General features: G+C 39.4%; 1 protein-coding gene across 1 annotated transcript in view; it reads left to right on the top strand.

The window, feature by feature from the left end:
* The window catches only part of LOC122885121 (cytoplasmic protein NCK2-like), a 42,814-nt gene that overhangs the window by 12,314 nt on the left and 6,423 nt on the right, over window positions 1-24,077 (top strand). Inside the window, exon 2 of the mRNA XM_044215817.1 lies at window positions 19,586-19,827. Within this exon, the coding sequence (XP_044071752.1) occupies window positions 19,602-19,827 (226 nt within the window). The 5' untranslated portion in view covers window positions 19,586-19,601. The remainder of the gene's footprint in view (window positions 1-19,585; window positions 19,828-24,077) is intronic.

The raw sequence follows: 24,077 nt of genomic DNA, 5'->3' as shown, positions 1-24,077 counted from the left end.
TAGGAACAGATCATGGTCTGGGGTAATACAGAAAAAGTCTGCAGTGACTTGAGACACAACGTGTTCATTAACATTTAACTGAAACCATGATCTTTCAGTCAGAGTTGGGGGTGCTGAGAGATACTCTCTATACTGTCTATTTATTGACATCATACGTGAGTGTTTCACAAGCAGACAGCAAACATGAACACTAACATAATGTAAGTCCAAGCAGCCACATCGACTACAGGAACACTAAACTAATGCATGAAAACTGCAAGGAGAGGAATAGGTAGTGAGACATCACCTAGATGCGCATTTCATCGCTCCGTTTGCCATTAACAGTGTAACAGCTGTTAATGGAGACTAAAATCTGCAGTTTAGTTCATACACTTCACTGATAAACCTGAGAATTATACAGAATTACATCAGGCTTCATGATCAAATAATCAGTTTTGTTTCTGTCTCCACTTCTGCCCATATGCATGACCTCTCTCTTGCTTGCTTGCTCTCTAATACTCTGCCAAACCTAAAAAAAATAGAGCAAGCTCTAGTTACCAGATTTATGGCACATAAATCCCAGTAAAAAGAAAGTCATAAGTTTAACTGATGGTTTTTATTATGCCTGATTTTAGGGAGTGCCGAGGGGGCTGCAGCACCCCTACTTCCCCTGTCCATGATAACAAACACACAGTTTGTGCGGTAGGCTTATTGATACAGACCTGACAAACAGCTGTTATGATAAACAATGATCAGAGCCAATACTGCACTCTCTGTTCTCAGAAATGGCTTCCCTGAGCATGATTACATGCTTCTACATATCTTTACCAAACCACTTCACCTGTGCATGGCTCCATCGTTTCTCCCACAGACAACGGCGCTCCTCCAGTAGTGTTTTTAACTCCAGTTGCCTAAAGTTTGTTGAGCTGTAACATCAAGCCTCGTTTCCTGAGCCCCTCTCTGTTATAAATCTTTTTTTAAGCTTGTAATAAGATTGAGTCTGTCCATGCAAAGTTTCAAAACGACATCTGGACAAAAGGTGCAGAATGTCTACTACAAAACTACAGAGTAAATCCTCAGTAATGTTCGCTAACTGCAGAAATCATTGTCAAGACTTCGGGTTTCACAGTAAAATGCATTTTCTTGTGAAGCACATGCAGTGGTGGCAAAGCATTGATAACTTGGCGCACATTAGTTTACCACCGTAAATGAAAGGAGTGGAAAAGAGAACTGTATTTAATGTGGATCGACAAACCTGACCTGTTTGATAAGGTCAGGACCGGTGCATCCCTAGAAAATAATTGGCAGATGAATCAAAAATTAAAATAATCGTTAGTTGCATCCCTCCAAAACTATTGAAGACATAATCTGTACCCCTCAAGTCTTTGGTTTATTAATTAAATGATCTTGTTTAGATGGCTTGCATTGTATAATAACGTGTAAAAGTTGTGAAATGAAGAGCAGGCATACATCATTGGACTTTCTGTGAAAAGTGTTAAGCTTTTGTTTGAGTTTGTTCCATTATGTTGTTTTCAGCAGAGGCTTCGGCAGGCCCTTCATGCTCTAATTGATTTAATTAAGTGGACGTTTTCCCCTTTCCCCTTTGGCTGTGCTGATGCACAAACCGGCAACATGCAGATAAACATTTAGTTATCTCACCCAGAGCACAAGGGCTTTGCTTATCTGTATTTTACAGAATGATCCACGTTCCAAGTTCCCCTTAGAGCATCACCCAGCCCACGTTACACTCATCCCTCTGAGGTTCAGCCTCATTAACAATCTCTCACTATTCCTGCGGATGCTCTGAAAGGCACCGACACTTCAGCAAACATTATGATTCACATTTGTTAAGGGTTTTCCCTAATGGGCGATGAAGAACACTGCTCCACACACTGCTCACATTTTGTGATGGCCAGACATATACACTGATTTGATATTTTTTATTTTTTTTGCCAGCCATCTCATTTTAGTTAGTAATTTTAATGTTCATTTCCATTTTAACAAACCATGTGCCCCTGCAAATTGAGATAATGCTGCTCTCCCTGATTTTAACAAATCTCATAAAAAATTAATATTCCTTTGATTGTCTAAATAATTATTTTTTAAATCAGAATCAGAAATACTTTACCCTTTCAAAATAAGACTGTGTAGTCCCTCATTCGTCCAGGAGTGTTCCATCGTAGAAAAGGTTTCAGTCGTAGTCATCTGGACACTGTTTTCAGAATCAGAATCAATCACGTTTAGGCTCCCATCACAATTGAGAATGACTTCCGGATGGGAGCCGAAATGTCTTGATTCTGAAAACAGTGCCCAGATGACTACGACTGAAACCTTTTCTATTACTTTACCCCTTGTTTACTCCCAATGCTGTTAAATGTTTACTGTAATGTTGGCCTGGAGAAGGCTGCAGACATGTGCTTCCTCCATGACTCGTGTTTCCAGCTGTTCTCTTTACCTGCCAGCGATGAACTTCACCAAGAAGTATTCCCCCAGTTCCACCCCCAGTGTGCAGGTTCTCTAACCATCCAGTAGGATTCGCTAGTGCAGCGGCCGTTAAAAGAACACAAGTTGAAATGACGACAATCCAAATTAAAAATTTTGACTGTTGTCTGATTAATGTGCTTTAAGTTGGTGTCCGTACTCGTACAAATATTGTTTGTGAGTAAAAAGAACTGTAACTCCGTAGCACCCCTCTACAACCATGAGTGAACTATGTTTTTGCAGCCCAACAAGACCAATAGAGGGATTGAGTTGTCTCAATCGAAACAATCTAGGTATTTGCATTGCATCAGTTTCAGGTGTTGGAATCCCCCAGTTATAATTTCATTCATAAATCTATATTTAAAGAGACCTGTCTTATTTTCTCTTTTGCATATTTACTATTGCTCTTTAATAAAGCAAAAGTATTTCCTATCTAATTACTCAATTAATTGATGGAATAATCTGTAGAATACTCGATTACTAAAATAATCAATAGCTGCAGCCCTAAAATCATGTATAGAAATCAAAAATTTTCAAGATGCATCGGTAATCGTTTTATCATTGCATCATAGCCCTCTGACTCGGAATCGAATCGTGATATTCCCACCCCTACTTCAACCATACATGGATCAGTGAAATAAGCTTGTTTTGCAATCTGTTGGATTTAAAATAATGCACACTCTCAGCTCTCTTGGCGACATGGTGTGAAAACCTCTGGGTTTCACGATCTCTATGCATGCACTGGATGGCCAGTTGCTTGTCTTAAATTAAAAGTATTGTATTTTCCTCATTATGAAAATCCCTTGAGAACAAACACATTGATGACTCGTGGCCTGCAGAGAGAATTACAATGTGTTTCTAAGTAATTTCCCACAAGATAATTGAGAAATCTCTGTGATTAGGGCAATTGCCCACACTGCACACAGAGAAAAAGAAAGTGAGCGCTTCTCTAGGCGTATCGATATTGGGTGTGTTTGCTGGGACATGCATTATGGGAGGGATTATATGGATGGAATTCAACTCGAGTGAAAACCTGCCACCAGCTCTGTTGCTTCTACAATGCAGGAGCTAAACAATGTTGTCAGAATTTCACAATGAGCAAGACAAGACACAACACAGAACAGCCAAGTGGCCTAGTAGCTGCATATCTGAATCCGAGCCGGACAACTGGTAGTGTGCAGAGGCCTCTGAACTGCCAAGCTTTCGGTCACATATTATTAGATGGCAATATTTTTTTTTTTTATCTGTTTCTGCTCTGTGTGCCTGAGTAACTACACCGTATTTCTGCTGTTAACCATGCAATCGTTGCAACAAAAGATAAAATAATTATCACAGTGGTAACTTTCCAGAGTTGTAAAATCCTGTCTCATAGTATTAATTGGTGTTTTGCCACCTGATAAGTCTTCAAACTCATGGATCTATTACTAAAACTGGACTTCCTGTATCGTATTTCATCGTTTCACCAGTACCTGAAGCAACACGCCGTCACCAACGTAGCCCCCAGCATTTTTTGAGATTTCTGTCTGAATGCCCCCTAAAGGAGGAGTAGCATTTTTGTCTTTAATCTGCAGCTGTAGTGCAATTACAAAGAAGTCCCCAGATGAATGGCTTTTAAATTTTTGATGATCACATTCTGGATCCACAGAATGAAGGCGTGTTTCTTCATCAAAATGTACTTTTTCTCTTTTGTTCCTCTCTGATTTCCTGCCGCCTTGTCATTATGTTTTGATTCTCAGTTGGCTAGTAACATACGTTTATACCATGCTGATTGTGTTGTATGTCCTTAGCCTGTGAAATAATTTATTTTTATCTTAGACGTCATTTCCCAAGCTCATATCCCAGCTCCTATCACATCTTAGTGTGACAGAAACGCAGTAACTGTGTATATAGAGATTCTCCAACAACAAACAAAAGTCATGTGACAGTCTCTCTGAACCAAACATCAGGCCAACAGTCTGGCTAATCATGGCTGATAATTCAGTGCTCATGAAATCTGTATGAGCACAGATTAATGCTTTGGAAACAACAATTTTGATATTTCTGCTTTAATGTTTTAAGGACATTTTATCAAGTGGAATCACTAGTTCATGTAATTTTTAACATGTAGGCTATAAAGATACTGTGTCTTCAATTATTTGTCCTGTTATGTGCTCCTGCTGCGTGCTTGGGAGTTGATTCAGTTGCTGAATGGAGCAATATGATAGGCCTCCTCTAATCCATTTGTGGCCTTTCTCTCACACACATACACATGGCTGCAGCTGAAGGAAATCCTACTTTATTTATGAGATGGATAGCTCAGAGTGCCACAGGGTTCCCCTGAGAATTCAAGACTGCACACACAGTATTTGGCCTGTGGAGTCTCTTCTTTCTTGTTCTCACACACAGCCATATACACTTGCTGCAAGGCATCTATTTACCATATCTGCTCTTTTGGCTTGGCAGAACCACAGTTGTTTGAGCGTGACCTTGGTCTTACTCAGCTGTGCATGAGAGCTGCCCGGCAGATACATGCTGAATGTGGTGCTTTCGTGTTTTATGTGGCAGCAGTTCAGTGGAAGGAGTGATATCATCTGCATGTCAGAGAAGCAGAAATGCCATCCTGTGCTCAGGCCACACTAAATCACTGTAGCGGCATTACAGTGTATCATAAAATGTCAAGTTAGGAAATCTTACGGTGTAGGAGAGCTCAGAGGGTGAGAAAAAGTATTTAAACTGTTTAAATTATCAGCCAAAACACTGAACAGAGATGAACATGATGGCGTAGAGACATCATGCGCAACCTTTTTTTGGCCCTCAGCTAAGGGGGAAAAAGAAACCTAAGTTGTTCATATGATTTAGAGGTGTCAGGAAAAATGTTCTTGTCCATAGTAGGGAGCATTTAGCCAGGTGTTACCTTCCTTGTGTTGGACTTGCTATTGGAATTTTGGCATTTAACACTAGAGGCTAAATTGATGACAAGTATTCAACATTTGAAAGGTAGAATCAAAGAGAAACAAAAGTCTTGAAACATGTTACAAGTGGGACCTTAAAGTGGCGATTAATCAATGTTTTTATAAAATCAATGTATCAAATGATAATGTGAAAACAACGCAACAATTTGAAAGGGGTTGCTTGAACCTACCGGGAATTATCATCCAAATCCGCAGCTTCCCTCGGCTTTACAGAGCTTTATAGCGAGTTTCAATTCATTGTTTAGCTGTCAGGTCAGCAACTTTAATGTTTTGGTTCACTCTCACCACTCTCATGTCGTTTTTGGTTGCAGCAGGCTACAACCACTGTACACTACCTGCTCAGCACCAAACAACAGACAATGTTAACGACGGTGAACATATTGGAGCATTTTAGCAGCTAAAGAGCCAGATATTTCCCTCTGAAGTTGGTGGAGACCAAAACCAGAGTTAAAAGAGAGTGAGTGGTGGACTTACACTCATCAGGTGGACAGAAACACGACTCCAAATAAATGGTAATGTTGCTGGATGTATAAATAAGCAACTGTTTGCTAAAAAGTTCACCATATGGTGAGATATGATTTGATTCTTTCTATGTCTATATTTGTGCACTTGTCATCCTTAAGATCTTAGTGTCTCATTTTAAACCATCAATATACTGTGCTGTCCTATGTTTAGGGGTCATTATTTTTTAACATCAAAAAAATTTTATTAATCTGTGTTTTTCTAATCTTAAAAAACTGGTAAGATTCAGATTAAACAATACAAAAACTCAGATTAAGAAATCAAATTTGCAGCACATATACTCTATAGTTTAAAGCGATAGTTCAACATTTTGGGAAATACTTTTACTCGCTTTCCTGCCAAAAGTCAGTTCAGAAGATTCTGGAGTCTTCTCGTCACTGTGAGGTTGCCAGGCAACCAGTGAAAACTCCAGGATGTCACTGCACCCGGCCAAGACGTAGCCTGACACATATCCTGCATAAAACCATATTTTTATTTTTATTTTAATTTTTAGATTTTGTCTTTTTACGGACTGAACACATGAGAGCGTGTTAAATAGTGAGCCTTATAGGTGCTGGTAGGCAGATTTTGTTGCCTTTGCACAGAGCCAGAATAGCTGTTTCCCCTGTTTCCAGGCTGCATGCTAAGCTAAGCTAATCGGCTGCTGGCTGTAGCTTCACATTAACCATACAGACATGAGAGTGGTATTGATCATCTCATCTAACTCTCTGCAAATAAGCATCCCTCCCAAAATCCCAGTATTTTCTTACTGAAGAACAATCATAACGGAGACCTGAATTTAAACTATGCTTCCAAGAAGAGGTGGAGAGGGCAGTATAGAAAGTAAAGAACAATCTTCCGCTCATTCTTTTTGGGTACTTGTTTCCTATACTCATTCCCATAACTTTTTTTCTACTTGCAGAATGTCATTACTGAGGTCAATGCCTTCTCTGGAGGTTTGGCAAAGGCAGTTCTGATGCTGTGAAACATCGTAGGCATACAGCGATTTTATGCAGTGTCTTGTCCGACTGATGTTGAAACATGGTTCCCAAGAACTGATGTGTTGTCCATGTATACATGGAAAAGAGATGTTTTTACATATGCCATTTCCATTTTCAACATACTGTTCTGGTCTCTCTGTGGCTCTGACATCAACACAAGGTTATGTAACATAGACAAACAAACATGCGCAAGAAAGACAAACCAGTAACAACTCTCTGCTCATGCTCCTTAGAGTTCCCATGTGTCTTGGAAAACCTGGATAAATTTAGACTGTTTTCAGTCAGTCATGGAAAATAACAGTCACTCATGGAAAATAAATAGCATGGTAAAATGTCCCAGAAAATGTTTCTCTTCCCTGAAAATATGTGAGAAATTCTCACCTTCTCCATTTGCTGAAAACAAGACAGTCTATCTCCTTGCTACAGTTAAAAACAGATCAAGTTTGGTTTGCTGATATTTTGTAACACTGACTGGCTCACATTTAGACTTTTGCAACATAAAAAACGTGAAGAGTAAATGACAATATATACTAAACGATAAAGAAATGTTTGCCCCCTTTCCTCCTGCACACCAAACCTAATCTTCTAAACAATTAATTCATTAGACAATCCACAGACAGTTGACCAGCAACTATTTTTATTTCAATTAATTGTTCCAGTTATTTTTATTGCAAAAATGCCAAACATTCGGCAGTTCCAGGTTCTCAGATATTAAGATTTGATGCTTCTCTTTGTCGTGATTTGATAAACTAAATATCTTTTCGTCTGTTAGTTGGAAAAACTAGCGATTTGATTACATCATGTTGAGCTCTGGGAAATGACAATGGGCATTTTTCTCTATTTTCAAAAATGTTGTAGACAAAACAATCAAGAGTACAGTCAGCAGTTTAATTGATTTAAAAAAAATAAATACAAAATGTGGCGTGCAGCCTTAACTGTGAAACATTGTTTCTTGGCCACTTATAAGTTGTTTTATGACTCTGCCTTCATCGTTCTCTCACATTTGGTCCAATTTTTTGCCATTTTGTTTAAGACAGTTCTTGCGTCTTTCTTTCTCTCATTCCTGGCACTGGAGTTAGACATACAGACATGGGACACTTTATTAAAACCCATGTATGTAAATTTCTCCCTTTTGGTTATGGATTTTTCTTCCCTCCAAAATAGACATTTATTTGTTCCCATTTATTCTCCCCACTCTTTACTTGCCATACACACTAATGGGATTGATGGTATGGTGTTAGTCTGGAGACCTTTTTGCAGGGCCGCTTTAGTGCAAGCTCTCAAGAGGTATGAGAAAAAACTCAGCCTAAAAAAGAATAAGTAAAATTAATGACTGCCCTCAGAGTCAGCATAAAGATATGTGACTGTAGCATATCTGGATTGTTATCACCTTCAGTAGGAAATGATTTACGCAATTCTGTTTGTATAATCCACTTTAAGCCTTTTTCTTGTTTGTGGTATAGACTATTGAAATATTCACTGACTGTCCACTAAACAGTTGACTGCAAGTAAATGGCCTGAGTAAATTATCCACATCTGTACATGGGTGATGGCGGTTTAAGGCTTTCAACAGGTCTGCATTGCGTTGTGTCAGTCTTTCTGCATTGCTCTTGCTACATCAGTCTGTTCTCTCTTGGGAGCCTCAAGGTAGCACCTGATCAAAGAGAATAATTCAGGTGGAGCAGAAGGTACAAAGAGAAGCTCAAGCTGGGATAGACTCAACAGTGGTTTGTGTTACACAGGGAAGAAGAAATGGGGTGAGAGAGTTTCAGAGGACTATTTCTGTACCACGTTTCCGCATGAGCTAACCTAATTTTACAACATATTCTTTCCCAACTTATCACAAGAGTAGGTAGTTTTAAAATGAAGCCCATTGGGTGATTGCAAGTTTATTTCCTCATATAGCATAGGGTCATCAGTGGTGGTACTGCCTGCAAACTCATCACATATGAAGCACAAAGTGAATACTAATGCCTTCTTTTTCCTATTTCAGTCCTCTTTTTTTAATCCATGCACATACTTCTTCCCCCCCAAAAAAAGATCCACACTGAGGTCTGTGGATTATCCAAAGTAACTGGGGCATCATTTCTGGAAAAAGACATTGCTTTTGAGTTTTTTAAATGTAATTTTTCACTGCTGTGAGCACCACAAACTCAATCTTATTCCATTACCTCCGTTGTATTGTGGTGGTGGCAGAAATCTCAAAACCTGAACAAATAAAACCAAAACTTTCTGTATGGCTAGATACCACAAGGCGTAGTCATATATTTTTTGTGGTTTGAGTGAACTAACCCTTTAATATAATAAGGGTGACTTTTTTTTTTTTTTTTTTTTTTACGGCTTATGCACGTCTGTATTTACTTTCCACTAAAATGAATCAGATCCATCAGTTAGGGACGTAGCTGTCAGGGCTGTGAAGAGAGAGAGAGAGAGAGAGTAATGGGAGGTTCGTAGGCGTACAAGACAATTTTAAAAGTAAGGAAACACACCAACAGTGCTGCTTCTGCATCCCTGGATGGGAGTTGTAAACAGCACATCAGTTCACGAACAGAAGCAAAACAGCATCCACTGGCTCACTGTTGAAGATTGTTAGTGCATGTGGCCCAGATTGTATTGCATGGAATTTACACTTCCATGCAGAGTGAAATGATAAGAAGTTATGTGTACTCATTTTTATTGAAGTGTTGCATCTCTAGGTCATACTTTGCTTTGACAGACACTCTTAAGGAAAGTGCAGGGTAAAGCTACTATGCTGCCCTGCAAGGCCCTGGATTTAGTGTTTGCAGGAGAGGAAACTTTAGGTAACAGGAAAATAGTCATTAGATATTCTCAGTTCAACGCGTAGGAGTGTGTTTGTTGACGGTTTATTGAATCTGACCTTGCAGTTGTTCAGCTTGCTTTCTTTTTATACTAATAAAAAGACAGAGAGAAAACAGGAAATGGTTCGACCCTACCAGGTCTTCGTCAGATGTGGCTGATGCTGTGGTTTGGGTGGAAGGCTCCCATATAGCATCTGCCCTAAATACACCACCCTTTGTTGTGAATTTGGCTAAATTTAGACCTCTTTAAAGATTATAAAAATGACATGCCAAGGTGACAGAACGAATAGGATGCCTGAGTTGTTTTAGTACCAGTACAAACCCCTTTTTCCTATTTAATAATATGAGCCAAACTTGTGTCTTAATTTTGTCTTAACATTACATACATTAACTTTGCCTAAATAAAATACAGTCTAGTTCAACATCCAGCCCTACTTTAGTCTCGTCCCAACATTATCACTTTGGTGTAGTATAGTGAGCAACATGGGTTTCATTGCAAAGGCGCATAGTTAGCGCATTGCTTATTTATATTGTGTCTAATTATCTGTTCCTGATTTCATGTGATCACTTCATAACTCAGTCTCCTCTGGAAAAACAAACAAAATGAAGAAGAAATTATATTGAGTTTAATAAACTTGTTTACATGTCAAACTTTCATGACCACTGTAGCTCTGAAGTGGTTTGGACAGCTGTGGAAAGGCGCCCAGTCATTTTTGCATCTTCTTAAAAATTCAGTTTATTTTCAAAATAAATTAAAAAAAAAATACCAGGAAAACTTAACAAAAAAAAGTCACGTTACTGTATTTCCCTCCATAACCCTGCTTGCAGATGTAAAATGAATGTAGTCACATCACTCCACACTTGCCTGACTCTCATGGTCATTCATTCATTCATAGCATACAGCGTTTTTGATGTTCATGATATCTGATCACTCCTTACATTCATAGCAAGTGCATCTTCTTACTGCTGAGTGCTCCTGTTAGATTGTCTCTGGTTTGCTAATTGACTATATTGATTATGTGGGGTGTAAGAAAAGCTGAAATGCAGTGCTGTTTTGCTCAGGGCATTTTGTCTATTTGACTCCACAAGCTGCTCATATTCAACAAAGTTTCCAAGCCAATAAGACAGTGTGGAAAGGTTTCTTGCCTCCAGTCTCAAAATGCTCATTATGGCATAGAGCATCTCTTGTTCTCTGCACATCCTGCAGCATTTTTTTTGTGAAATTCACCCCTGCTTCAGGTGAGTGTTTTCTAACTTTTGTATTTCTCTCCATATTTTGACAGGACATAGATTTGCAAAGCTTGGTGAGAGAGAAAACACCAATCCGGCTCATTTTGAAAATGCAGTTTTCGTATAAAAATATTTTGAAGTTGTTTTCATAAAGGTGTCCGTGCACACACAATATTTGCTAAATAGAAAAACAGCAAAATCTCTTCTTCTCCATCTATTTTGGTCAGCAAAAATCAAAACTGTGCATCACGGCCATCACGTGTTAAGGATTGGAACAGACAGCCTTGTGGCCGGGTAAACCTTCATTCTGTCCCCTCCTGCTCTCCGTTATTACCTATACTGTGTTTTAATGCAGCTGGACTCATAATTTAGTTGCTCTCGTTTACATATTTTTTTCTATTTCTGTTGTCAGACAACTGAACAAGCATGAAATAGTGATTTGATGACAGCTCATAAATACTACCTGTTAATGAGGCGAACAGTATTTCCTGGACTGCTGTGTTGAGACGTCGATCAAATCACTATTGTATGATCACAAACTCATCTAACAACATTAATACAGTGAAACAAAAACATTCTCAACACAAGGTCGGACTTGCTTGTTGTTTATGAAGCTTTTAACACCACGAGGTCTTTGTCATAAAACTACCTGTTATCATGTGACCAAAATTATATACTTAAGTCATGTTATAACAAACTAAACAATCTCAATGACAACTGAGCAACTCAGTGAGCAAAGCCACAAAATGTGGTTGAAAGCTTAGTAGCAGCAAGTAAGTTGGACCGTGTGTTGACAACTTTTCCAAGGTCAAGAATGAACCCTCACACTCAACATAAATACAGCTTAATGACAACAACTGAATTGTGTGATTAGCTATATTGACATTTAAAATGAGTGATTTACAGAGAGCAATAGAAAGGATGGGTAATTCTGCCCCCAAGCAAGCTTGCATCATAATTTTCCATAAGCTACATTCTCCTCGCCCACACTCAAATGTGTGGCCGACTGGACAAACTCAGAGAGAAGAAGAGAAGGTCCTTAGAGACATGCTTTATGATGAAGGGTTAGAAAGTGTAGTACAGGCAATTTAAAAACAGAACTGTAGCTTAAAGCCACTGCTACATCTTTGTTGTTGTTGACCTGGAAGTGATCCGTTTTTAACACATACTTTATTTCTCTCTCTCTCTCTGTCTCTGTCAGACACAAACACACCATCACCTCAGGTTTTTCTCTGTCTCCTCCAGTCGAATGAAAACAAGCGGCATTGTACACCAAAGCTGCTTTCACTACATTTGCCCCGCTGTGATTTACAGTGCTTGCCTTTTGTTGTTGTGCCAGGGGACATGGGTACCAGACTGTCACATACAGAGTTAAAAATAGACACAGTCCTTCCCACATTACTTTTGAACCAAAGCTGCAAAAAAGGATAAAAAAGACACAAGGAAAACTGTTAGTAATAGATAAGGCTTGCATCAGAGAGAGGTTGTGTAGAGAGGATTGTGTTATAAATCTTACGGAGAACAAGCTGCTCAGAAGAGACATCTCTTCATGTGTTTAGATTGCAGGGAGGTGTGCAAAGTGAACAAGCATTGCACTGTTATGGAGGTAAAGTGGGCATCAAGGAGTAGAGAAAACAACCCAAGTTTGAAGTCAGCTATTTATGGCTGACGGGAAGGAGAGAAAAAGAGGACTATAGTAAGAACTCAATGCAGTAGGGATTCATCGTTGTTTATCATCTTTCCGTGCAATCATTATGATGGAATAATAATATCAAATTAACATGATGCATTACTCTGTGTCTAAACTAAGCAGATACTAATTAAAACAGAAACTCAAATAATGTGATTTCCAACAAATTAGGGACCAGAGGTGTATACGTCAGTAGAAAAAACATCAATACTAACCATCTGTCTGCACAGATAATGTGTGATACAGGGATTAAATAGCAGTAGTGATGCACTGTCATATCCTACTGTGGTGCAGTCATTCTGCTGTCAAAATAGGGTGTTAAATACATATTCTCATGCAATTTTAACATGCAATATATAAACCATGTTTGTAACACCTTTTTAAAAATGATATCACCATTATACCAAGGAGTTTTGGTGACACTCCTGGAGATGTAGTGCTCTCTAATCCATCTTTCTCTAGTACTCTCCTTTTCTCTTTGACTTTAATGGGGAAAAAGAAAACCTTTCTTTGAACTGCCACCCAGTGGGTGCAGAGCCTACATTCGCCTTTGTGTATAAAGAAAGTTGATCCTTTGTAAAGAAATATTGAAAATCGAAGAGTGGAGGGATAAGTCAGATTCTTTGGGGAACGCCCCTGTCAGTGAAAATGGGACCACCCAGCGACTGTTGTCATGGAGACTCAACAATGTTGGCTCTACTCAGGAGAGGAGGGCTAAAGCAATGACAGAAAATGAAAGTGACGTGTGAAAATTTGCTTGTAATGAGAAGTTGGGGGAAGGAAGGTCTGAAAGAAGGGAATTCCATGTTTCTGTCATCATCCTTCCAGGCAAGTTAAGATTTCAAGTGTTTTTCTCCAGAAGTGTGTGAGTACAACATGAGTGAACTAGCAACACCACTTCATTTCTCTATATACTTTATTATATACACAATAGATTAAACTTATTCAGTTCATTAGGGCTGCAACTAGCAATCATTTTCATTATTGATTTATTTATTATTTTTAGAATGTATCAATTGACAATGTGAAAACAATGTGAAAGGGGTCGCTCGTAGTGATGAACCACTGACTGTTTTTGGTCTCTACCAACTCCTGCTGTCATGTCGTCCATCTTTATACAGAGCTAAAAGAGAGTGATAGGTGGACTTACACTCATCAGGTGGACACAAACATGACTCCAAATGAATGATAATGTTGCTCTGTAACTGCTGGATGTGTAAATAAGCAACTGTTTGCTAACAAGTTTGCCATATCAATTTAAAAAGTGATGATATGTCAATGCTGTATTCACAACTTGTTTCTGCTGCTCCCAAGTGGCCAAAAACATCAGTTATTGTAGGTTTTAAGTTTATATTTTTTTGTAAATGTCTGCTGATCAGACTGTCTGTAATCATCACAGTAAGGAGCTGGACTTTTTAGGGATTTTTGGGTGTTTGCACTCTGGTTTAGATTGTGCTTCTTTCCATGGTTTTGGAATAGTTGAGTTTGACAAAGAAGCCTCTTCTGTCTTCAAATGTGCAGTCATATGGTGTGGAGATAGCAGCCCTGACTCTATTTGTGTGGTCTGAGTGTGGCTTCTTCTCAGTCCTATTTTGAGAGAAACCCTCTTGGTGGTGTATTTGAGATGTCCTTGTATGGTTTGAGTTTGGGGCATTTTTTATTTATTTTTTTTATAATTTTGAAGGCATCCACGTGTATGCCACCCATTTTCTCCCCCTAAACTGAAGAAGAGCAGCCACCAACCTCATCACAGAGAGGCAGATAAGCTTATGTCATATACCACACCCTCAGTTTAGGGCCTGTGAGTCAGTGTGTGAGATGGAAAATGTACTGTAGCTTCTTGGCTGTTGTAAAATATTGCCTGTTTCACAATATAGCTGTCACTCAATGGTTTTGGCTTTGTTAGTAACAGGGGAAATGTGGCAGCAGCAGCTGTACACGTGGACATCATTGTTAACACTGACTGCATTGAAAGGCATCTAATTCTGCACTGGCCTGGTTTTGTTGTTAGAGATGAATCATTCTGTGAAGAAGACCTCTTTAAATCACAGAGCCTTGTCCAAAGTAGCTGTAACAGTGAGTCTGGATTCCTCATGTTTCAGTCTGTTCAGTTCACTCCAAATGCTTCAGACACTGATTGCCAGTAGGGAGTAAAGCAGTCCTCCTTCCTGTGAGAAGCAACTACTGCAAACAGAGTGGAGTGGGGGAGATGGAAATGGTCTCCCATTGGCTGAATCCTGCCTGTCTTTGACCTGAATGTCAAACACAGAAAGCTCTGCCAGACGTTTCTTTCTTTAAACATCCCCTCTTTTTTATAATCCTCTTTTACTTTTCTTTTCTCTTTGTGTGGTGTTGAAAGAGCCTCTGAGCGTTCCCCCCTCAGTGAAGGGAGTTGTGAAATGCTGGTGAAACCCAGCTCAGCAGTCTGTCGCTCATCTTTACTCTTTTAACTCTCTCAGCAGAGGAATTGGGGGTCACAAGGAACATGAGCTCTCAGGCTTTTCTCTTTTTAAACCCAGTCTCTCCCAAATCTGTTTGTTTTCTTTTGTGTGTATTTTCACGCTCTCTCACAGGAAAAGTGTTTTTTTTTTGGGGGGGGGGTTCAACCACCTGTCTGTTTGTTAATCATATCAAGGAAATTGAGTTAGTGGCTCTGATTAAATGACGAATGTATCATAACATTTTCTGTTTAGTGGATCCAGCTTTCACCCACAGTTGACTGAAGCATAAATGGTTTAAAACAAGACTTTCAAATTGATTTCTCTATAATTTGCCCTCGTACATTTCATTGGCTCTTCAAGAGTGACGGCACGTTAGAAGCAGAATGAGCAATGGTATAGCTGCCACTTACATACGTGATTACCAATAGAGGAGGGTGGTCTTGATTTGGAGTGGCATTCCCATCACTCTGCCTAATGAGCAAGGTTGTCAAGGAGATAGAGAAATTGGTATCATGGATGAGGGGAGGCACAGTACTAATGCAAGGATGGGAGAATATCACGTGTTATTCTGCTAATTTACATGAAGTCACAAGTGGAAAGAATGAGTTAGAAGCTAGAATGATTGTGGAAGGGTTTATTGTGTAGTGACTTTCCCACCTAACCTGTTTGGTTCAGTTTAAACTAACTGTTGCGTTCATTGAGTTCATTTTTGGTGTAAAAGTAAAGCAGCAACCACAGGATTTTAAGATGGCATAAATGTGATTTCAGCATCAATTCAAAAACTAAAGTACCAATAAATCCATCTTCTGGCCATGAAGTGGTCATTTTGTAATCATGCAGGGATTTTCCTGATTAATCTAAGGTGAAAAGGAGTTAAAACAGACGTTTTGAGTTTGTTTCTCATTAAAACGTAAGTGAAACATATGGACCACACAGTAACTATCATACCCCAACTGATACTGGATTTTTTGATATTGATATTTGGGAGTTTAAAAAATCTGGTAACAATATGTCACCCGATTAGTATTTTTTTATTTTTTTAACAAACTGATTGCTTAGATTTTTTTTTAAACTTTTTTTTTGGTCTGTGTGTGTGTGTCAGACCAAGATACATACTGAGTGAGACCTTTTACAGTATAAAAATAAACTTGTCATTGCTCTCTGGTGGACAAACTATGTAATTGATAATGATATATCTGCACTAAGGTGATATCGGCCAAAATATCAGCCCGACTGATTCATCAGTCGCGCTCTGGTAACTATCCCTCCATAATACTACGGTAAAAGTTACCTCTTTTTCTTCATGTTTCTACGTGGTTGTCATTATTAATACAATTAGGTTGAGCTGCAGTTAGGACTAATAATGTTCACAATCAGTTATTTCTTTGATCGTTAATCGTTGATTCGTTAATCTTTGAACACCAGAGAAGAAAAATAAACACAAAGTTCAGTTAAGTGCAGCACGACCTGCTGTCAGTCACCAGAATTTAATTTCCCCATGTGGGTCTATGTGTGTAGTGCTGATGATACAGGATGACATCACCAAAACTATCAAATGAATGAGTTACCTGTTGGATGACTTCATCTTAACAGCTTTTGGTTCGTTTGTAAAAGGTGTGAACGCAAACCGGACCAGAACTAAAAGGCAACAAGACCTTATGCTGGAAGGCCTGGCTTCAAGAAAATCTTTTGAGTCGTTGCTATGTAGAGGAGGAAAATGGAAAAAGTAGTGAATCCCAAACAAAACCAGGAAATTAATACCATTGAACACTTCTGATCTGCTTTGTATTTCAATATCTCAAATGTGACAGTGAAATATCATGGAGAATTTTCCCAGCAGACATCATCAGGGTTGCTCATCCAACCATCCAAGCCAGGAGGAATAAATGCAATAAAACGAAAGGAAAGGAAAGTAGTAGCTTGGTCTAATCCAGCAGCTATAGCCTGAGGCGGATAGAGGCCGCAGCACACTCGCATACCTCCTGTCTCCTGGAAGAGTTGACGTCATCATCCCTCATCTCGTCATAAATCTGTCCTTCTACTTCTATTTCCTGTACTCTCCAAAGAATCACAGCTGCTGCGTTTTTGTTTCGCCCTCTATGTCGAACTGACCTGTCCACTATCTTCCTTCTGCAGCCTTTGTTGTTGCAATAAAAGCAGTCACTTCCTGGAAAGTTGAGTAACTTAACTTATGGTGACCTTAACAAAAACTCTCCTAGTGGCTGTTGCACAACTCCCTCCTCCCCTGCCTCCTCTGCTGTCCCTGCCCCGGCCTGTGAAGAAATCCTGTTTGACAGCTTTAGTGATGGCAAGCAGAGGCACATTCACAAGTGCAACGCTCTACTGTACAAACTGTTGCACTTGAATTTTTTTACTACTTGTTGTAGAGATAGAAAGCAGCTATTAGACATTCATACAGTGACACACAACCCTACTTTCAGTTGTGACTGTAACTGTAAGAATGTATTCAGTAATGCCTGCTCTGTCTCTGTGGTTGTGACCTAATTGAAGTGGAATTGAATATCTTTGGTTGAAAAAACAGCCAGCGCTTTAGAGTGCTCCCATTTGCATTTCATAAAATGTAGCCCCCACAGAAGATATCAATCTTTCCACCAGTAATGGAATCTTTTATTTGATCTAATTTGTGCAGCTACACTTCTCATGAGTCATAATTCTCTTTTGTGGATTTGCTTTATGTGGGCTCTGCCCTCTCATTAAAGAATAACATGTAAATGACAATAGGAGTAAGGGAATACACCATCCCCCTGCATCGTAAATGTGTGCTGCTGCGTTTTTTTTCCTTGTGTCTAGTTAAAACTCAAACTCAATATTGTTTTGCATGTACAGTACTAAATATGTATGGATATACTCACCCACAGGCTTTCTCACACACATTTATCAGTACTGTTTCCATTTAACTGTGGTTGACTCAACAGAGGTTTTCATTCGGAAACACAGTGTATATGTCAGTTATAAATTCCTAACCTAGCACCATTATTAAACAGCTCTATAAAAAATTATCTGTTATATGTATCTGTGTTATACAGGATATTTAACTGTAAGTTTCTGCTTCTGAAATAGACAGTTTTATGTCAGTTTTAACAGCCTCCTTTTATCTGCATCATTTTTACTTACTTTATTTATTCCAGTGATCTTGTTTCCAGCTGCAGACTGTTAACTTGTCGGTGAGCTAAATATAAACTGGATTGTTCGGATGGTTCTCATGCCGTGAGACGCCTTTTATCACAGAAAAGGTTTTCACAGAACAGGATTAAACTAAATTACATCAAACTTTCCCAATCCCTTCATGCATATTCCCAAACAGACACTTACCAATTTTGTCTTATGAACAGATACATGTAATTCCTCAGCAGTTAAGGTGGTCCAGTACAACCCATGTCAAATAACCTCACCTACAGGCCGGTGAAATAGAGCATGTAATCGCTCACTGTCTGTCTAAAAAACTAATAGGCAAGGCTTTGCGTGTGTAAGAGAGAGAAAGCATGCAGAATGAACACATAAATTGATTTTGTGTGTTTGTGCTGCTCTCTACCAAAGAAGCTTTTTCAGAGGTGCTTTTTTTGGGCTGAATGTTGCATTTTATAGCAACTGCAACCTGTGGGCCTCGTCATGTTATCAACTGTAGGTTTTACTTGGTATCTTCTTTAGTGATGTGCTGTGGCTGAGACTCATCTATGTTTCATAATTGTTACACAAAGGGGTGATCATGTGGTCAGCAATTTGAGATTTTGCCATAATCTTTTTTGAATTATCAGCTTTACTGCCAGTGTAGGCAGTGAATATTACCACAAACCTTAAACTCCTATTTAGCTTGGTTATGTAATTTAGACATGTTGATACACTGTGGACAGGTTGCCAGTCTATCAGTGTAGTCTCTCTAATGCCCAGTGTGAGCTGGGATAAGCAGTTGAGAAATCGTGTGGCTGGATAGATATGGATTAATTTGTAATGACTTGTCACAGCAAAACCGAGCCTTACACACACACACAAAGTTAGACTTTACATTAGATATAATAATACATTTACAGACATACATTATGAAAGTTGTATGATAGGTATGTTATGAAGTCTTGTTTCAATGTTGATGCCCACCATTGTTCAGAATTTGGCACAACTGATCATTAATTAATTATGAAGCAAAAAATAACTTTGTGTTGGTTGTTTGTCTCTTTAAAATGTAAATTACCTAATGGATTTCTTAATTTTCTAGTATTTCTTAAAAATTAATCAATCATTAATGTATTAAAGTACCCATGATCAACCCATCTGTCCCCTAGTGGCTGTTTGAAGCTGTGGTGTTTACAAATGGCTGTCTGAACCAGGATATGTCGCTGTTTTTTGTTTTTTCATCTTTACCCTGTGAGATATGGTTGCTACGCTAATAATCACACTGAAGCTGCTGTATTACCTCTGTGTCGCAGTTTCTAAGTTGTTACTCGTTGGCTCACCCCAGTCCTTGTCTTCTCCACAGGAGGACTCCATGAAAGATGACAGAGGAGGTGATTGTTGTAGCCAAATGGGACTACACGGCCCAGCAGGACCAGGAACTTGACATCCGTAAAAACGAGCGTCTCTTCCTCCTGGACGACTCAAAGACCTGGTGGCGTGTCCGCAACGCCGGCAACCAAACGGGGTACGTGCCATCGAACTACGTCGAGCGCAAGAACAGCCTGAAGAAAGGCTCACTGGTGAAGAACATCAAAGACACACTCGGTAAGAAGAATTTTGTTTCATTCTGCTTGGAAGTTAAAGGTTAGCTGTGTGTACCCAAGTTGTCACTGTCTGTAGATTATTTTCAGTAAAAGTGGAAAATCTCTGCACTTCCTTTTCAATACTTTATGCTCCCTGGTAGAGGAGATAAGATGTGGTCACAAACAGTGGTCACTTGTACATGCATGTGTGTTAGCCTGAATCTTCTCAGAAGTAAAATGATTCCCTCCTGTGTCTCTGTCCTAGCAGGGAGCTGTCACTGTGCACTCCAGGGATCTGTTGAGTTGGTGCTGCTCTCAGCTGTCAGCACACTGTCTCTCAGTCCCCCAGTCGTGACTTAAATACATTAGACTGTATGTAGCTGCCCGCTTATGAGAGGGACCATCTGTGCGTTTAGTACGAGTGGCTATAGCATGAGAGTTATTTATACTTTTCTCAAATTTGGCTAGACAAAAAAAAATCTAAACAGGCTATTAATAAGCTACTCAAAAAATAAAGGGGCTTTCAGTTCTTGTATAGCCAGCTATAAAAATAAATAGTTACATGAAGAGATGGCTTTTATATTTACATAGTGTCATTTATAAAGATCCCTCCTTCATTTTGCCATTTAAGTGCACAAAGGACAACAAACCTGTCTTTTAGTCAAAGCTTTTTTTCCCCATCAAAACAATTAGTAAACCAGGACCAGCATGTAATTTCAGAGAAACACAGAATACACATTTGATGCACGTTTAAAAATAGGCTACCTTGTTTAAAAATGACTTAATAAAAAAAACAAATACAAAATATGTAAATAAGTACAAGTCTGGCTTTCTTAACTGTTCATCAGATATTTCCTGGTTGTTTTTTGTTTTGAACGTATGATCAGTTCATTCAATACTAATGTTTTGGAGGTTTTTTTATCTATGGGTGATGTGATCATGTACACTCACTCTTTATTGGCCATGCGTTGAACCAATTATTCTCTGGTTCCTGCTTCTCAAATATGGGGATTTGCTGCTTTTGTCTGTTTTTTTAACATTGTGATTTGAGTACATTTGGATGAAGCATTATGAAGATGTCACCTTGGGCTCTGCGAAATTGTGGTGAGCATTTTTCACTATTTGCTGATATTTTATGAATCAAACAATCAATTAATTGAAAAAAATAATCGACTAGTTGTTCATTGTTTTGAACATTACTAATATAATCAGTTTATTAATGCCCATTTCTTTAGTCCAAGGGTGATATGAACATGTACACACACTTATGGCATAGTTTATACACTACGCTTGTGCATAAAACCAGAGCTTACAGTGCCGTAGTGTGTGTGTGTGTGTGTGACGCACATAGCTCCCCCATGTGTCGGCGAGCAGTGTCTTTAACCTTTTCCCAACACAATTATCTTGTGCGTAGGTATTTGATTTACCGGTGGGCTCTCTGGTACAGGTGTCTGGAGGAAACTTCAGCCAAGGCTTCAAAACATCTGTTTATGTTACTCAGGCATCGTGAAATTGGTTTAATTTATTATGACTGATAGCGAGACAAATGATCTCGTAAGTTTGTAATAGATATCAGGCTTCTCAACAGCATATGATTTAATTTATTTTATGAATTTGAATTTGGAGGTAGGGGCACAAAATGATTGGGGCTACTGAAGACCCTAATCACACAGAGTGTACAGATGCCACAGACGTGATGGCCAGAAAGCAGCCTTGACAGAATGAGATGGCATCAGTTATAGATGTGCTCTAAACTCGGGTGTATTGGTGAGACAAGAATGAAAGAATTAAGTTAAATACGATCCGCATACTCTACTTTCTTGTGGCAGGAAAAGAGCAGGATGGAGCACGGCACAGAAATGTATCTGTTTTGTCAGTTTTAGCATCAGTTACAACTTTCTGTCAGGATGGTAGAAGAAGAGGGAGACGGAATAATATGTGGCAGAAACCAGAACAGAATGATCAAGAAGTGCCATTGTTATAAAAATAGTAACTGTGTGGCCCTGAAAGGCAGCCATATTTAGAGTTGGGGGGAGGACGGGTGCGGTGAGAATAGAAAGAGATGAGGGGAGTCTGGTATAATGCACTGATTCCTTTCGGCTCTGTGGATACAAGCCCTCGGGGAAACTCTGTGGCTTTATGTGTGCCAGCGTGGTACAGCCTGCCACTGTCACCCTCACCAGGGTTCATTGTGTACAGAGGCAACATGTATCTCCCCTTCACTCCCCCTCGTCAATACTGTTCCCATCAGCCACTTTCTCTGACACTCTAGGTCTCTGCTTTTCTATGATCAGTAGATTGATTAGTGGCGAAATCAGCAGCCTAATGGTTGTGCTGGAATGACGGATTACCTCTCTGTCCTCAACTGTTACAGATCGACTACAACATTATGGCCTAGTTCCATTTCAGTCTAAGTTTGCTTCCAACCAGTAGCTCCTTAGTGTTAAAAGCCTGAGCAAATCCAATAGGCGAGAACATTTTCATGATGAGGTGATGAGCAATAAGTGAGGTCAGGGACTAATGGAACTTATTCACACACTTGAATAGAGAATCTGATTGGCTGAGAGTGTGATTACTTCATCTCATCTATAGTCTCTGGCTCTTTTTCTCTTTTTTTCGGCAGTAAGTCCACATTGTGATTGTGGACCTCGCAGATAGTCTGAACTGTTATCTCCAGCTTTTCCTGCTCTTTTAATGTGCTTTAATGTGGTTGTATCATCGACATCCATCCTGCAGAATTGAATTGTAAATGGCTGCATGCTGCTTTGTGCCCCAGTTTCCTCTCACGGGAAATAAAAACAGTAATGGGCGAAAGAATTCAGCAAAGGTCCTACTCATTGCTGAAACTGGGCCAATACTCACCAGAAACACCAGAACAAATTGGCATGTTATATTTCTGTCCACCTGAGTTTTTACACGGTAGCTCTGCCACCACCGGTGTGTGTGTGTGTGTGCGTAGGTGAATGTGGTGCGTTTAAAAGCACTTTGTCCTGTCCTCAGGTCAAAAAACTTTATATACGTGCAGTTAATTTTACTCAGCACTTTCTAATGAACATAGTGATTGTGAGTGTTGAGCGAAATAGCCCCATTTTCTGCAATTGTGCAGCTGTGTAAAGCACCATAGTCTACAGTAGTTCAGACAGTAAAGCTCCTAATAGCTTTGGTTTCTACTAGAGCTTTGAAATCCTCCGTCTATAAATGGTCTATACAGAGCCTGGCAGAGGTATCAGGGGTACATTTTGTGATCATTTGTACACACGAATTAACATTGGTGTTTTGGGTTAAGAATTAGGGATTTGTGGGGTGTTCTAAGGGGGGGGTCTAAGATGAATACAGAATATACAACCGCACGTCCCCAGTTTGATTCCAGTATGTGACCTTTGTTGTATATCGTACCCCCTTCCCATGTTTTCAGCCATGCTATCGGCATGGCTATAGAGATTAAACAATTTTCACAAAGGCAAAAAAAAAATTTAATTAGAACCTTTTTAGAATTTCTAATTCTTGCGCATAATTCATGCCACCAATGCTGCATGTTTATGCTATGCAGGCTGCTTTTTAGACTTTTTGTATTCCAATTTAAGCATTCCAATTTATTTGTCTCCTCGAGCCTTTCTGCAGGTTTTACTGGTTTTACACACAGTAATGCATTTAGATCCTGTGGCACTTGTTGAATATTGAAAACAGAGCAACACTGCTAGGATTATTTAAACGGCACATAGCTCATCTGTGATTCACTCAAAGTACTCTTAAATCACAGCACTCGCTGACACAGTGCTAATGCTTCATTTAGGGGCCAGGTTGTGCTTTTTCATTACTGCACACACTTAAATGTATCCGGTGGGTGGTGTGATATTGTGTGGACTCATTTATTACAGTATCTTCCACACTGCACTCCACTGTAAGCTACAGAGTGAAGCAATATGCTGCAACATGCATTCATCAAGGCTTTTATCAACTCTCTTCCCTCTGAGTTGAAGTCCTCTGGGCTTGAAAATCTAGTCTCCTTCCACGAGATGAAGAGGTAGGTGAAGGTTGGGAGTAAATGCGTGGGAGGAGGGAATATAGCCTGCTGCTGCTCTAACCAGCAGGCCAGTGCCTTGAAGTGGAAATGAGTGAAGAAGAAAGGTGTGTGTGTGTGTGTGTGTGTGTGTGTGTGTGTGTTTTAAAGTGTTTTCCCTTAGCTCAAGGGAGTGTGTGTTCGCTGCCTTCTTGTGTGTCTCTCTTCTGTGCTCCATGGCAGCGACAGTCTATTTTATTTTTCCTAAGGGA

Source organism: Siniperca chuatsi, linkage group LG12 (assembly GCF_020085105.1).
Source record: "Siniperca chuatsi isolate FFG_IHB_CAS linkage group LG12, ASM2008510v1, whole genome shotgun sequence".
Taxonomy (NCBI): Eukaryota; Metazoa; Chordata; class Actinopteri; order Centrarchiformes; family Sinipercidae; genus Siniperca; species Siniperca chuatsi.
The sequence above is the reverse complement of the archived record's forward strand: the minus strand, read 5'-3'. Positions and strand labels throughout refer to the sequence as shown.